Source organism: Abrus precatorius, unplaced genomic scaffold, assembly GCF_003935025.1.
Source record: "Abrus precatorius isolate BTA unplaced genomic scaffold, Abrus_2018 Scaffold10, whole genome shotgun sequence".
Taxonomy (NCBI): Eukaryota; Viridiplantae; Streptophyta; class Magnoliopsida; order Fabales; family Fabaceae; genus Abrus; species Abrus precatorius.
Window position 1 is genome coordinate 25,140,745 of NW_020874292.1, and position 16,344 is coordinate 25,157,088.

The following is a 16,344-nucleotide window of genomic DNA, read 5'->3' on the forward strand; positions in this document are numbered from 1 at the left end:
GATTTGTAGAAAACGAAGACAAGAAACTTAAACTGGGGAAATGAATCCTAGAAAATAATTAAGATAAGAAGGGATTGCGCTTGCAATTGCCAGAAAATGGAAAGAACCATTGTTGGGGTTTATGCTGACGTATGCTCGTTTGATACACCAAAACTCAAAAGCATATATCAACTTGCAGTAGTTACGAGGTCTCCACATCCTTAGGGTGTATGGATATATCCATCATATCTCGTAAAACCACTTTAATTGAAAAAAATCCCTATTGAATTCCTTTTAGTCTTGCTTATAAGAAACATTTGCAACTTGTTTGTATTGAAAACACGACACAAAAATAAAATTAAGGAAACAATTACAAAGTGATGAATGGTAAGCAAAATATTCAAGCAAATCAATTCTTACAATCGGTTTCATGTGCCTGATAACTCGGGATTTAAATAAGGTTGGTATTGACGAATTGGCACAATGTAAGAAAATCCATAAGGGAGTTACCTGATAGGAAAATAGTTAGGATAAAACTTAGGTGCACTGCTATAAATGCTGTTGAAGGTGTTGTTCGTATTATTCTTTAATTAAAGTTAAAATGTTACTGTATAGTAAAGGTCAGTCAGCATATTAACATTAAGTATTGACTCGTAACAAGGAAGTGAAACTATAATTGAGGAAGAGCACTACCATTTACCAATACTACAACACGGCATCTGAATTTTGTCCAAATACTTGTCGGTGTATGTGCCCGTAAAAGTAACCATATTTGTACTGCAACACAAAGGTAACCATAATCAGGCATTTCAAAGCCGCACCAAAACAGATCATTTTAAAACTGATTTACTGATAACTACGTTTTCTTGATGCAAATGGTAAAAATGGCTTTAGGAAAATATAAAAAATGAAAATGTGTAGGATTTAAATAAACCGAGAAAATTATGCTGGAGACACTTCAAGTACAAGGTATAACATTGTTAATCACAAACAGTTACAACAGGCTTAATTCTTTTGTCAACATACTTGCTTTGACATCTGTCTTTCCTGAATGAAAAGGGGTGTTTCCTTAGATGTATTAATGTACATCTTTTATCTGTTCATAACCAGTTGAGTTCTCACTCCATTTTTCCCTGCATTTCCAAGCAAATGGCAGTTGCAACATCAGCCAAATCCCCTTCTAAGTAACCTTTATATGCCTTGACACAACACCTTAATCTCCATGGCAGATATGACATTGATACAGCCTCATACTACATGTTATTTTCATCACCATACATTCTGCTTCTACACCCTATCATTCAGTCAGCAATAGCATCAAGCATCTATAAAAGCGTTGTGCTCCATTATATATTCCACAGAGCAAACACTCATTGATATAACAATTAGCTTATCATTAGCATCTTTCCAAAAGCAGCAAAGCAATCTAATAACTTTCCACTGCCAATAAGACGATGAAGCAAACTATCTTCTTTTCTCTCCTCCTAGTACTATTTACTACCATATTTTCTACCATCACTTTAGCCCAGTCACCTGCTGCAGCCCCTAAAGCCCCAGCAACACCGGCTCCTGCCACACCAGCTTCAGCACCGGCAAAACCATTAGTCCCTTCACTACCCCAATCACCCACGTCTGATTCTTCTTCTGGTCAAGACATCATCAAAATTCTAAGGAAGGCTAAATCATTCAACACACTTATCCGTTTGCTCAAAACTACCCAGATCATCAACCAAATCAATGCACAGTTGGTAACTTCAAAATCTGGTGGTTTAACCATATTTGCTCCTGATGATGGTGCTTTCTCACAACTCAAAGCTGGTTACTTCAACTCTCTGGCTGAGCGCCAACAGAAAGAACTCATACAGTTCCATGTTCTTCCAGTTTATGTCTCAAGCTCTAACTTTGATTCTCTTAGCAACCCTGTGCTGACACTGGCCAGTGATAGCCCAACAGGGTATCAAATAAATGTAACTGCTTATGGGAACAGTGTGAATATTTCAACTGGGGTGGTCAATGCCACCCTCACAGGCATTGTTTACTCTGATAAGACCCTTGCCATATACCGTGTGGACAAGGTGCTTATTCCTTTGGACTTCTCTAAGCCTAAGGCTGCAGCTCCAGCACCCAGTTTGGCAAAGGCTCCTAAAGCTGATAAGGAGAACTCATCTGCAGAAGATGATGATCAGGGAGACACAAAAAAGGCCACTTCTGGTGCGAATGCCATCAATTTAACTCAAGGAACAATGTTGGTATCCCTCGGCGCTGCTTTAGTTGCGGCACTAACTATCACCAGTTGAGGAAGATCCATTTCCGGATTGTTGCTTAGTTTTCGGAACAAGCATTGTCATTTTTGTCTGTGGAATTGTATTTATGCTTGTTTTTTGGCTTTGTCTGCGTTGTCCTGTTTGAGAGCTGTGAACCCTGATTTTGTTTTTCAGTTTTCTAATAAAAATATGATTATTTTATTCGAAGACGAAAGAATTAAAATTATTATTATTATTATTATTATGCTTTTTAAGTTGCAAACATCGAGCATATATATATATCTCATCTGAAAATGATAACGAAGATTGCAAAACTATTAGTTACTACCGGAGAGTCTAGACGTATCATGCAACCAAATGATCATAAGCTTTCCTGGTGTGAGTCTTTCTCCCAAGTAACTTTTGATACTTGGTTATAAAAAAATACAACAAAACAAAAGAATCAAATTAATAAAATAATTTTTTTCATAAGGGAAACATGAGAGGAAGCAGCATAGCTACAGGAACCTGATGCATTACTCAACTCAATGATTAATAATCAGTTGTTCACTTGTTTGCTTTCCCAGAAAAGTTAATAAAAGAAACGTGAATGAAGAAGTGAACGGATAAGTGTTAACAGTATGTTTTAGTAATTGCTTTTGTCTATTTCAGTTTATTATATAAGTATCATAATCAATAAATAATTCCTATATTTTGAAATTAGTTTAGTTTGTCAAGTTTATTAAAATTTTAGTTAAGTAGTTAGTTTTCTATTTTATTTAAATTTATTATAAGTATATAGTTGCTTTTAAATAAAAGTTATATTTTTCCATCTATTTTTCTCACAATTTTATGCATTTTAGCTTCTTTATTTTTATTTTTGTGTCATAATCACTAACAAAGTGATATTAAGAGTTGTTTTATAAGATGTTAAATTAATTTTTTTACAACTTACTCTTTCGATCTTTTATGGAGAAAACTATAATATATAGGCTATCAAAATGGAGACATTAGATCTTTATGAAGTCATTGAAAATTATAGGCTATCATAATGGAGACTTTAGATATTTAGGAAGTCATTGAAGATGATTACGAAATTATTCCTCTATCACACATTCCTATCATGAGTCAGGTAAAAAGTCACAAATAGAGAATAACTTGAAAGGCAAAAATAAAATCATGTCTTTTTGCTATTATTTTAACAACCATGTTTACCAGGATCAAATATTTAAAAATAATAAAAGTAATTTAGAATTACTAGAAGGAATAATATGTTAGAGATGGAATGATTTCAGGCATGTAAGTGCTAAATTAGATGAAAAAATTTGAACTTCAAAGAATGAAAGAGTCTAAAATAATTAGAGTATATTGAGATATGTTGTTTGATGATGAACCATACTATATTGACACTTTAGTATCCTTAATTACTATTTCTTAACACTATTTATATGATTACTTCATGGTTTTAAGCTAGTTTTATTTATTTGTTTAGACCTTAATTAGTAATTTTACCTATTTTTTTCCTTTGAGTACTTTTAACCTATGTTTACTATTTTGGTCATCACTACTAGAAAAGCGCTTAATACAGACGGATTTTACAGACGGGATAAAATCCGTCTGTATTACAGACGGCTTTACAGACGGATTTGTGAAATAATTTTTTTTTTTTTCTGAAAAATCCGTCTATAAAATTCGTCTGTATTTAGCCCGCCTTTTGGCGCCAAACGTTATAGACAGCAATTACAGACAGATTTTTCCGTCTGTAATTTGAAAACAGGATGAAATATTATGGCGGGAAATTACAGACGGATTTTACCGTCTGTAAATATGGCGGTTTTAGCCGACCTTTCAGGTGGCACATTACAGACGGATTTTTCCGTCTGTAAATGGGATTGACGCATTTACAGACGGAAAAATTCGTCTGTAATGTGTCTCCTGAAACGCACTGTTTCATTAAACCCATTACAGACAGATTTTCCCGTCTGTAATGACTGAAACCCATTAAAACCGCGTCTCCTCTTCCCCTCCCCCATTATCAGAACCCTCTCTCTCTCGCTCCCCCGTCTCTCTCTCTAAGAGCTCAGTGTTTTGGCCATTGCGAGTTGTTGGAGCAACCATTTGAAAGTTTTTTTGCATTATTGTATTCCTGGTATGATACTCTAACTTTTAATCGGTTTAGTTTTTTAATTTTTTATGTTTTTTAGAGACTTAAAATTTCTAAGATAGAGTTGTAGGATTGGAGATTGTATGACTGGGGGGAAGGACGTAGAGGTCCTTCTCCGAACCTGATTATTGTGTGCTGTGGGATTATTTGTGTTTGTGGAGTTTGTAGAATATGCATGTTGTGGAGTTACAAGGGGATGTGCTCTAGAACGGTTTAGGATTGTGATGTGTTTGTGTTTGATGTATCAAATAATTTATTGTTATATAATTTATTAGTTGATTTTAGGTGAAATTTTCATTTTTGTAAAAAAATAGTAAACAAATGTAAGGAAATTAACATGTATTAGGGGAGATTCTGCCAAAATTTATATTAAAATTTTCTGTAATGTATTTTAGAAGGTTGATACCACATTGTATATTTGTATTAGGTTTATATATTTCTTGAGGAAGATGTTTCTCAGAAATCGTCAGTGGATGTATGATAGGTTGCACTCAAGTCGGGGGGGAATAAAACCTGAATTCTTTGAGGGTGTAGAGGAATTTATACGCGTCTGTTATAATTCGCAGCAATTCATCACCAATCAAGTCGTTAGGTGTCCATGTTCTAAGTGCAAGTGTAGAAAGTTTTTGGATATTGATTCAATTAGATATGATTTGTATAAGTAGGTTTGTCAATTTACTATGTTGCCAAGATTATTTAATTTGAGTTATCACCAATATTATTCATATTTTAAACAAATTATAGTATTTGTCTCTAAACATATATATGGTTTGATTCAGATATGGTAGGTAAAGGTAAAGGTAAGAAGGGTATTACTCAGCAAACTGATCGTGGCAACACTTCTTCACCTACCGCTCCGACTTCGACGTCCACACCAGCAACAGTGCAGACCTCTCAGGTTAGGGGACAGGAGCAATTTATCATGGTGCCGAATCCTGGGTATATTGCTCCTCCCCCTCCAGTACAGCGAGTTTCACACTCTGCACCCCCTACTACACAGGCCACACAGTCACCTGCTACACAGGGCACAGGAGATGGATCCACTGCTGTCCCATCTGTAAGCGGGCAGCAGTCATCACAGACCCAGACATCATCGAGATCGTTACAAACTTTGAGATGGGATGGGTCCACTTGGCAAGTAATTCAATCAAATATGCCTAACATTGCGTATTTTATGTGAATGTTAGTAGTTATGTTTTATTTTATTGTGTTATCAGTTGGATACCACCACAGAAAGGTCTCCATCAGGTCACAGATACGATTAAGAAGATCTTTGATGCGCCTTACAGAAGTTTTGCAAAGGTGCCAAATGATACAAAGATAGAATGGTTCAAAGATTGGAAGGTAATAATAGTGTATTAATTTTAACTAAGTGTAATTACATATGACTGTTTGTACCTCTTCTAATGAAATTGTGTTTCTGTAGAGCAACTTCTCCATTCCCCCCAGGACGAAAAGATGATTTTCAAGGCCTGGAAGAGTCGCACTGCAAAGCGACTAAGACAGATGTACACTGAGGCTCGCTAGGACCCTTCTACTGCTGATTGGATAGCACCCAACTTTCTTCATGCCTTGCAGGAGTATTGGGGTACAGATGAGTTTAAAAATCTCTCTGTAAAGAACAAGACAAACAGGGCATCTAATAAAGGGGGGTCACTGCATACTGGTGGGTCTACGACTTTGGCTGGTAGTAAGGCAAACTTGGTATGTGATTTTAAAATTCAGTTTACTCTATCTATAATTTCATATTTGAGATTGTGATTTATTTCTAATTACAGGAGAAGTCGTTGAAGAGGCCACCTACTACTGGAGAGTTGTTTAAAGAGACACACACTCGCAGGCAAGACAAAAACCTGTGGGTTGATACACGATCTAAGGCCACATATGTAAGTCATAGTTATTGATAATATATGTTATTATTAGCGACTTGTTAAATAGTTCTCCAAACTAATATCTAATTATCTGAACTGAACTGTAGGATGACTATATTCAAAGGCTTGAGGAAGCATCTTCTCAGAATCCAGAGTCAGTAGATGAGGATGCTATGTGGTCACAGACAGTGGGTGGCCTTTATAAAGGTCGCATTTATGGCATGGGGGGCCGCTTTACAGACTCCATGTCCCCTGCATCTGTCACTGGAGATGCCCCTTCTCTTGCACCTGAGGATGTGGAGGACATGGTCCGCACTCAGGTCCATGCCCTCAATGAAGAACTCCAAAAGCAGAATGAGGAGATGTGGAAGAGCAAAGAAAGTGCATGGAAGAAGAAGTGGGCAAAGAAAATGGAGAAGAAGATGGAGAAGAAGGTGGCGTCGAGAATGCAAAGGGAGGTCCAGCAGCAGATGACGCAGCAGCATATGCAAATGCAGCAGATGCATGCTTATTTTGAGCTCATGAGAGCAAGCAGCTCCACACCTCTTCCTCCTCCTCCACCAGCTCCAGCACCACCGGTTTTCACCTCCATGCATCATTCCTCTACTGACTCCTTTTCTACTGATGATGATGCTCCTTCGGATTCTGACCATATAGATTATTCCTGATGAAGACTTGTATTTTATTTTTAAATGTATTTATTTAGATGCTTTTTTTTCTTCCTTTGTAACAACATTTAAATTTTATATTTTATAAATCATTTTGGAATGTTTAGATGCCGAATCTATAGTTTCTATTTTGTTTATAAATTGTGATAATCAAGAACAGCAGGAAATAACTATCTATACAAATAAAAAAATATCAATTATAGTAAAATATATCACTGACGAATTACAGACAAATTTTTCCGTCTGTAATTTATAGACGGATTTTTCCGTCTGTGAATTACAGACAGATTTGAAAATTTGTCTGTAATTATTTACCGACGAAGATATTACAGACAGTTTATATCCGTCTGTAAATCTGTCTGTAATAGAAAAAACCGTCTGTAATGCTCTAAAAATCCGTCTGTATAAACAGACTTTTTAGTAGTGCATAACTCTTAATGCTTGTGGAGCTTTTCAGTGATTCTTATTATGTAAGAAAATAACTGAAAGAGCTTCAATTTGACATTATATTCATTAGGATTTGGAGTTTTGAGCTAAAAGTTATAGGCATTTGAAATTTGCCTCCGCACACTCTTGCAATAATTAAGGTTCATTAGTAGTTTACAATTATGATATGTGCCTAATTAGGTTTTATAGCGCATTTTACTTTCTGAACTTATTAGCTTAGGTTTAGTCGAGGGTTAATATCTATATAAAGAGAAGTAGTCGGAGGAATTATAAAATAATTTTTTTGACTTTCTTCCTTTTTACATTTTTGTTATTTTTTGACTATGAGTTAATTTGAGTTCTTTCTTATTTTTTCTCTTCTTGCAAATTTGTTTTAGCCTTTCCATAATAATTATGCTTAAACCTCCATTTGTGTTTACATTGTGATGGAGGATAGATCGATCTACCAAGTTGATCCCACAAAGTGATGAGGTAACATTTTCTACTTTAATTTAAAATCTTATTTCTTACTTTCTCAATTTTGTCACAAATAATTCTAATTTGGTCTCGAATCATGTCATTATGATTCTGGATAATTCATGGGTGTCAAACTCATTATTCATGCGATCTCAAAATATTTGTTCACGAGTTCAAACTTTCAAAATCAGATTGAGAAGATTATATCGAATCGATCGAAGACGCGTATTCAACGATCATTTCAAGAATTCATATTAAAGATCTATGTTCTTCAATTTGAATTCATGAATTTAATTGAGATTAATTTTAGAACCAAATCTATATTGTAAAGTAAATATTGTAAGTTGATTACTTTTAGTTTCTTGAATTTTTTTTTATTTTGTAATTATATTCCTGTTTGCATTTAAAATTCTCTTAATATTGTTCAAAATAATATAATTATATTTTAAAAGAATTTATTACTTATTTATTTTATTTTATTATTATAATTTAATTATTATTATTATTTATATCTTCAGTTATATGTAACATTTACGTGAACAATTATAACGATTAAAGTATTTTAAATTTATTGAGAAAACTGCACGAAAGATGCACATATTTTTATTATATTTATTTTTCTGAGTTATGAGTTGAGATAAGATTTCTAGTTCTTGAGAGTCTTGTTCATTCAGATAAAAAGAGTCTGCTATATCCTGAAAGATTTTTTACTTCATCGAAATAATCCTTAAGTACAGTGTTCTACACACCTCGGACTATATTATTTATCAATTACTTCAGGTCATTTTGACAACAAATATTTTATGTTTCGTTTTTAGCATTTGTAACTGAGATTTTTGAGAAAATAACATACATTTTTTTCTTAGTTTATTTCATTTAAATTGTTTTTTGTTTGACCGAGTATGACATAGATCACTTCACAAAGCTAATAAGGTAAGATTACTGGGCATGAAATTTTCTCATTTTGAAGTTGCAAAAAAAAAAAATCACTTTTATTCAATAAAAACATTACATTTATAATCATTTAAATAAAACAAAAATTGTATAAACTATTTATTAACCAGGATACTTATTTAATAAATTGAAACAACTGAAAGCAGTTAGAAAAACATATTATTAATACTCCTCCTTGCTTTAAATTTGTAAACTTTATTTTTTGTTAATATTTGTTAACAAAAATTGGATTCATTGTTAACAAGAATCATGTATTTTCCATCCATTTCAAGTTAGAATCAAATAAAATATTTTTTTCCATAGAAATTGTTTCACATTAACTATTCATAAAAAAAAAAATTCTTACATTATTAATTAAAGCACTCCAATCACTATTAGAGAAATTAGTCTACTTAAACTTTTCACTCTTCTTAAGATTGATGCCTGAGTTATAGGTGTCTTTTAAATATTTAACTACCCTTTTTGTAATCATGTCTTTCACTTACACCATGCATGAAACAAGAAAATTTATTTTCAAAACTTCTCACTCCTTTTAAGAATGATGCCTACATTGTAGGTGTCTTTGAAATATTTAACCACCCTTTTTACAACCATGTCTTTCTCTTACATCATGCATGAAATAAGAAAACTTACTTTTCAGTACTTAAGATATTAAGACAAATTGTTGTAAAAAAAAATGCATGAGAAAGTTGCTTCTTCTTTCTCTAATAGATTTGGAGGTTTTTTTTTTTTTTTTACTTTAAAAATATCTTTATCAACTTCATCTTTAATTACACAATACTTATCTTAAAAATAACTTTAAATCCTCTTTCAACTAACTAACACTTAACAAATTTTGGTCAATTTTAAGAACTAAAAGAATATTATAAATTAATTTTATGTCTAAGTAGCTTGATATTGCAATTGTTTCATTTCCTTTGTCTAAGATGGAATCACCATTGCCTTACCTATTTTGATTTTGGTGAGACATCAAATCTCTTAAAAATTCCTTACTATTGGTCATATGTTTATTGCAATCACTATCAATTAGCTATAAGTACCCTAATTAATAAGTTTATAGTTTATATAATAAAGAGAAGTGTCAACAATACACTTTTGTAACTATTTTTTGTTGTTTTAATAGATAAGTATTATAGTTAATAAGTAGTGAAAGCTTTTGATTGTCAACAATACACTTGGTTTTAATTGTTTTAGATTATTAGATATGTATAATTGTGAGATTATGGTCTAAATCCTCTTGTACTTGTTTTCTGCTAAGTATGGACATACCTTTCTACTTGAGCCTTTTGCTTCTAAACTTTCTAGTTATAACTGTTTTTATCATATTTTGGTTGATGTATAGAGTCAATTCAGAACAAGTTATATACAAGAGTGAGGTAAACAAAATAATAAGAGAGTTTTCTCGGGTTTAAGAGAGGGTTATTTCTTCTTTTACATTGCAAGAGAGTTTGTAATTACTTTGGTGGATGATCATCTTTGTGTGCTCAATTTTTCATATTGGGGATCCTGTTATTGCTCATAGACTAATAGGCCCAAATGAACTACCACTCAACCTGCTTGGATGAAGGATTACATTCTTAAATAAATTGATTTTCTACTGTTAAGATTTGCTTTCTTATTTCCATACTATAAGGCCCAATTGTTTTGGCCCATTTACCTTTTGTAATGCCTTTATGTAGTTTGTACTTAGCACATCTTCAATTATCATCTTTGTGTGCTTAATTTTTCATATTGGGGATTCTGTTATTGCTCATAAACTGATAGGCCCAAATGAGCTACCACTCAACCTGCTTGGATGAAGGATTACATTCCTAAATAAATTACATTTTCTAATGTTAAGATTTGCTTTCTTATTTCCACACTATAAGGCCCAACTGTTTGGGCCCATTTACCTTTTGTAATGCTTTTATGTAGTCTATACTTAGCACATCTTCAATTATGCCAATTTATAAAAGGAGACTTTTCTCCTAAAATTTTGTCTTCTCTCTTTGTAATTGATTTTTGTTACCCAATTTGTAGGGACTCTAGCTGAAAGCCCTATCAATCTAGTGCTTTCATTCAGTTCCATGTCTCCCAAACCATCTTTGGAGGAATCCCTTCTCCTCATTATAAAACGAATGCAATCACTGCAATTTTTCCAGCATGTACAATATGAACAGCTCGTGGCCACCTGGATGCTTGCCATTAAGCCGTTTCTAGGGTGCTTGCTACCGTCCTCAACCACCTTACCCACCTGCATGTCTCTCCTGATAGTATAATTCCTCCAATCTTTTCTTCTCCGATTTCCTCTCATCTCTCATCCCATTTACCTTTTCCAACCACATTAACCCTCACCCCCATTTTCTCCTAACTACTCCTTACAAACCTTATCCCTGCGCCTCCTTTTAACCCAATCCCTGTACCTACCCAACCCCAAATTCTGACCACCATTCGGCCACCCAAACTTTAGCTACTACCCTTTGATGGATTTGACCCACTCGATTGGCTTTTTCAAGCTGATCAATTTTTTCCCTTACCAAATTCCCCCACCCTAACGTTTGGAACTCATTTCCTTTTACATGAAGGGGGATGTCATTAGTTGGTACAAGTGGATGCATAAGAACCACCAGCTCTCCACTTGAGATGCTTTTGTCCATGCTTTAGAGGTTTGTTTTGGCCTTTCTTCTTATGAAAACCACCAGGCCGCCCTCTTTAACTTTAGACAAACCTCTACAGTTTCTTCCTACCAACAAGTATTTGAACGCCTCTGTAACCAGATTGTGGGCTTCACTCCTAAGATTATTTTAAACTGCTTCCTCTCTGGTTTAAAACCAAAAATCTAGTGTTTACCTAGTATTTTAAAACCCTATTCCATTTTTCGTGCTATTAGCTTGGCTAAACTTGTTGAGAGTAAATACTTAGATGTCCTACCCTTCTCTTCCTTTCCACAACCCATCAAGCCACTCTTCACTTTTACTTCTTCCCTTATTATTCAAAAATTTGTCCCCACTTTATTCTGTCACCCTTCCTATTCCACTACTGCTAGCCTTTTACCTACCCCTAAATCTTAGCTACCTATTAAGCATCTAACCCAAACCCAATTGCAAAAGTGTCATGCTAAAGGCTTATGCTACAATTGTGACGCCAAGTACACCTTTGGCCATTGCTGTCGACCCAAACATTTCGTCCTCCTTTTCGATGATGATTTCCTTTATGAACTTCCTATATCCCTTGCTAAACCTGACCCTCCCCTTGACCTAAACAATGTTCAATTCCAACTTTCCCACCTAGCCTTTATTAGCTCTGGCTCTTCTAAAACACTTCATTTTCAAGGGACTATTCATGGTCACAAAGTAACCATTTTGATAGATACTAGCAGCTCCCATAACGTTTTGCAACCACACCTTACTAACTTCCTTTCCACCATTCCCTAATTCCTCGTCATGGTTGGTAACGACACTTATATCCATTGTAATGGTCTTTGCCCTCACACACCCTTGACTATTTAGGGTCATACCTTTGATATTCCATTTTATCTCTTGCGCATTAAAGGCCTAGATTGCATCTTTAGAATTGAGTGGCTAATCACCTTAAGCCTAATTACTTAAAATTTGTATTTCCTGTATGTCTTTCACGTTATTCCATCCCTATTACCCTAACAGGAGATTCGTATTCACCTTAACCTGCCACCTTCCATCAATTATCTCACCTTTCTTACACCCACTTTATCATCCACATTTTTACCTTTACTCTTACACATAACAGCTCAACCCACTTCCCCTCCCTTCTACCCCCTATTACCTTTCCTTCTAATCTCCCTAACCTATTTTGTCTCTTAACTGAGTTTATCCATGTTTTTACCAAACCCTAAGGCTTATCCTTATTTTGTGACCATGTTCACAGAATCTCCTTACTTCCACACACCCCTCCCATTAACGTTAAACCTTATCGTTACCTATATAACCTAAAAGATGCCATAGTTACCCTTATTTCTGACCTTCTTAAGGACATGTTTATTAAGCCTAGCACTAGCCCCTTTTCGTTATCAGTTCTATTGGTACGAAAAAAAAAGACAGTTCATGGAGACTTTATGTTGATTATCAAGCTCTCAATGATGTGACCATCAAAGATAAATTTTCCATACCCACTGTCAATGAGCTCTTTGATGAGCTAGGTGGCACATCAATTTTTTCTAAGATTGACTTTTGTTCTGGTCTCAACCAAATCCAGATTGCCCCTAAGGATACTCATAAGACCGTGTTTCACACATTTGATGGCCATTATAAGTTTCTGTTATAAATCACTTACTTAGGCCTTATTTACATCGATTTGTGTTAGTTTTCTTTGATGATATTTTGATTTTTAGCACTAACCTTATTGATCATGTGGTTCATTTGAGTTGATTTTATATTTACTCTTTCAAAATTCTTACTTTGTCAAGCTATCAAAATGTGTCTTTGCTACTCTTACAGTGGAATACTTAGGTCATATCATTAGTGCTCAAGGAGTTCATCCTGATCTTGCTATGATTAAAGCTATACTAGCCTAGCCAGAGCCATGCACACTCATAGCTCTTAGAGGATTTCTTGGCCTCACTGGATTTTATAGGTGTTTTGTTCGCCATTACGCTCCTCTCGTCGCTCCTCTCATCGATCTCCTTAAATAAAAAAGTTTTATATTGTCCCCCAATACTTCTTTGGCCTTTACAGAATTTAAAAAATACATGTGCTATCTTCCTACATTGGCCTTCCCTAATTTCTCCATCATTTTTTATGTTGAAACATATGTTTCTGCTACTGCCTTGGGCATGGTCATTTCTCAACTAGGTCTCCCCCTTGCATTCATTAGTAAAAAGTTATCACAACATCATTAGAAACTCTCTATTTACTTAAGGAAGATGTTGGCTGTCACAGAGGGTATCACAAAATGGAGACAATACCTGATTGGCAATAAGTTTCGCATTATTATTGATCAAAAGAGCTTGAAAGACCTATTGACTCAAAGTATATGATATCCAAATTGACAAGTGTACCAAATCGTTTGCAGTAACAATTAGATTTTATCATCCACTAGGATTAATGTTAATTACTAAACCATAAAAATATTGCTAGTTGAGTGATAAATAAGTAAGAGTTCAATGCAGAAATTAAATATTATGCAGCAACTGAAATTTACTTAAACTCAACTGAATTACTCTAACGTGAAAATAAGACTAAGTGCAAGAAACTAAATAATTGATAGTTAAATTGTAAAATCAAAATGGGTATGAATTCAGTAAACAAGTTAACAATTAATAGAAAAGTGGGTTGAGTTATGATTCTTTAATTATTTCTTATTGCACAAAGTTTGTAGAACCCATATTATAACTATTCTAATAATCATATTTTTTATAATACTAATGTCAATTCCTTGATCAATTAGTTCTAAAGCAACTCTTAGTTTCTAATTTCTTAGTAAATCAAGAGAAGGTCAACATTAAGTTTAGAAATCAAAGTGACAACACCATTAAAGATTCCTATTCCTAGGTAACCCCGTAATGAGCTATTTAGTCCATTTCCAAGAATAATTCCAATTTTTCAATTAGAAGATTCTCTTTATCAACTCAGAATGCTAAGAAATAGAAAAACATTAAGTTTAGGATTAAATAAGTTTATAGGAACTATTGTTCATTAATTTATGGGATTTTGAAGTTTGAATCTATATTTGATTTCCATTCATGATTAGTTTTTATTCTATTGTGCATAATTATAATCCTAATTAATTATTTTGTTAGGCGACTATACCTCGATTAGTTAATATATCTATAAGATAAAATGAGACAAAGGATTAGATGGACCAAACTAATCTTTCTCTTCCAATCATTATTAAATTAATAAGTTCATAGGTGCTTTATGTTTTCTTTAATTGATGTCTTGCATGATTATTGGGGATATTAATTTAGAGAAAATAATATTAGTATTACATGATCATTTGATATTAATAGTATTTGTATGAATGACTGATGATCACAATGAAATCAAATTTAGAGTTAAATAGAAAAATAACATAAATGATTGAATGAAAAAATTCATATGTCCTAGGTTCCTCTCTTATAAGTTTAACCAAGACGTGTATTGTGTTATTTGCTTTTATTCATAATTAATTTTATAATTAAATTTTGGTTCTTACTTAATTTCACATCTTTTAAGCTCAAACAATTGAATTAAAAAATTCTTAGTAATTGAAAATTAATCTTTGTTGGACAATATTTTCTGAACTTATTTTAGAATCTTTTATTACTACTTCTTAACGGGTACATTTTCCTTCTAAACACTGTAACTCTACTTCTCATCAAAATCCCATAACGAAGAAAAATAAGAAAGAAATGAACAATATATGTACATAAACAACATACGGAAAACCTAAAATTCTATATTTGAAAAGTGTAAGAAAAAGGTCCAGACTATTTTGACTTTAATTTTCTTGAGAACAATCTTAGTCAGGAGTTGAAAAGTAGAACTTATTGCCTAGGTTGAGAGACTCTATGCTTGATTACTTTGTCATGGTAAGTCTTAGTTCTCAGTTTGCAAATTGCAGTATTTTCATAGGCCAATTGCCTATATTCTTCTAGCTCATGTAGCTGCACTTTTCTCTGTTCCTATGAAACTTTTTCATCCAAATTTAATTATTTGACTGCCCTAGAACGCTTTGTGTTTTAATTCCAATGGAAGATAACATGTTTTTCCATACACAAGCTGATAAAGAGACATACCAATAGAATATTTATATGTTGTTTTGTATGCCCACAAAGCATCATTCAACTTGGTTGACCAATCCCTTCTGGTATTCCCTATTGTTTTCTCTAAAATTCTCTTAATTTTCCTATTAGTTACTTCAACTTGCCTACTTGTCTATGGGTGATAAGGTGTGACCACCTTGTGCTTGACATTGTATTTGGTGAGCAGAGATTGAAGATGTTGATTATAGAAGTGTGTGCCGCCATCGCTGATCAAAACTCTAGGCACCCCAAATCTCATAAAAATATTCCTTTTAAGGAACTTGATCATAGTTTGAGCATTGTTTAAAGGTGTTGCAATTGCTTCAACCTACTTGGACACATAGTCTATGGCCACTAAAATGTATTTGTTTTGAAAAAAAAAAAGAGGGAAAAGGTCCCATAAAATCCATACTCCAACAGTCAAATATCTCCACCTCCAATATATTGTTCAAAGGCATTTCATACTTTTTGGTGATGTTTCCCATTCTTTGACACTTGTCACAATTTCTTATATATGCAAATGCTTTCCTTGAAGAATGTCAGCTAGTAGAACCCACTCTGTAAGACCTTAATTGCAGTTCTGTCACCATTAAAGTATCTCCAATATGGTGAATCATGGTAATACCATAAAATTTTTTGCACTTTAGATTGAGGTACTCATTTTCTCAACAATCCACCAGCACAAATTTTAAAAAGGAACGAATCATCCCATATAAATTGATTAGCATCTTTGAAGAACTTTTTCCTCTGCTGCCAAGTTAATTGCTCAGGGATAATATCAGAGGTTGGGAAGTTGGCCATATCAGCTAACAATCGTTCATTTGAG

At 33.7% G+C, this 16,344-nt stretch overlaps 1 protein-coding gene across 1 annotated transcript; it reads left to right on the forward strand.

Moving 5' to 3' along the window:
• Positions 1-1,350: 1,350 nt before the first annotated feature.
• LOC113846960 (fasciclin-like arabinogalactan protein 12) lies at positions 1,351-2,367 on the forward strand. Its single transcript, XM_027475755.1, has one exon. It carries the CDS (start codon positions 1,434-1,436, stop codon positions 2,274-2,276), a length of 843 nt encoding a protein of 280 aa, XP_027331556.1. The 5' UTR covers positions 1,351-1,433; the 3' UTR covers positions 2,277-2,367.
• Positions 2,368-16,344: the final 13,977 nt, after the last annotated feature.

What these genes read in the sequence shown, in the direction of transcription:
- LOC113846960 (XM_027475755.1), top strand. Translation starts at nt 1,434, where the DNA reads ATGAAGCAAACTATCTTCTTTTCTCTCCTCCTAGTACTATTTACTACC.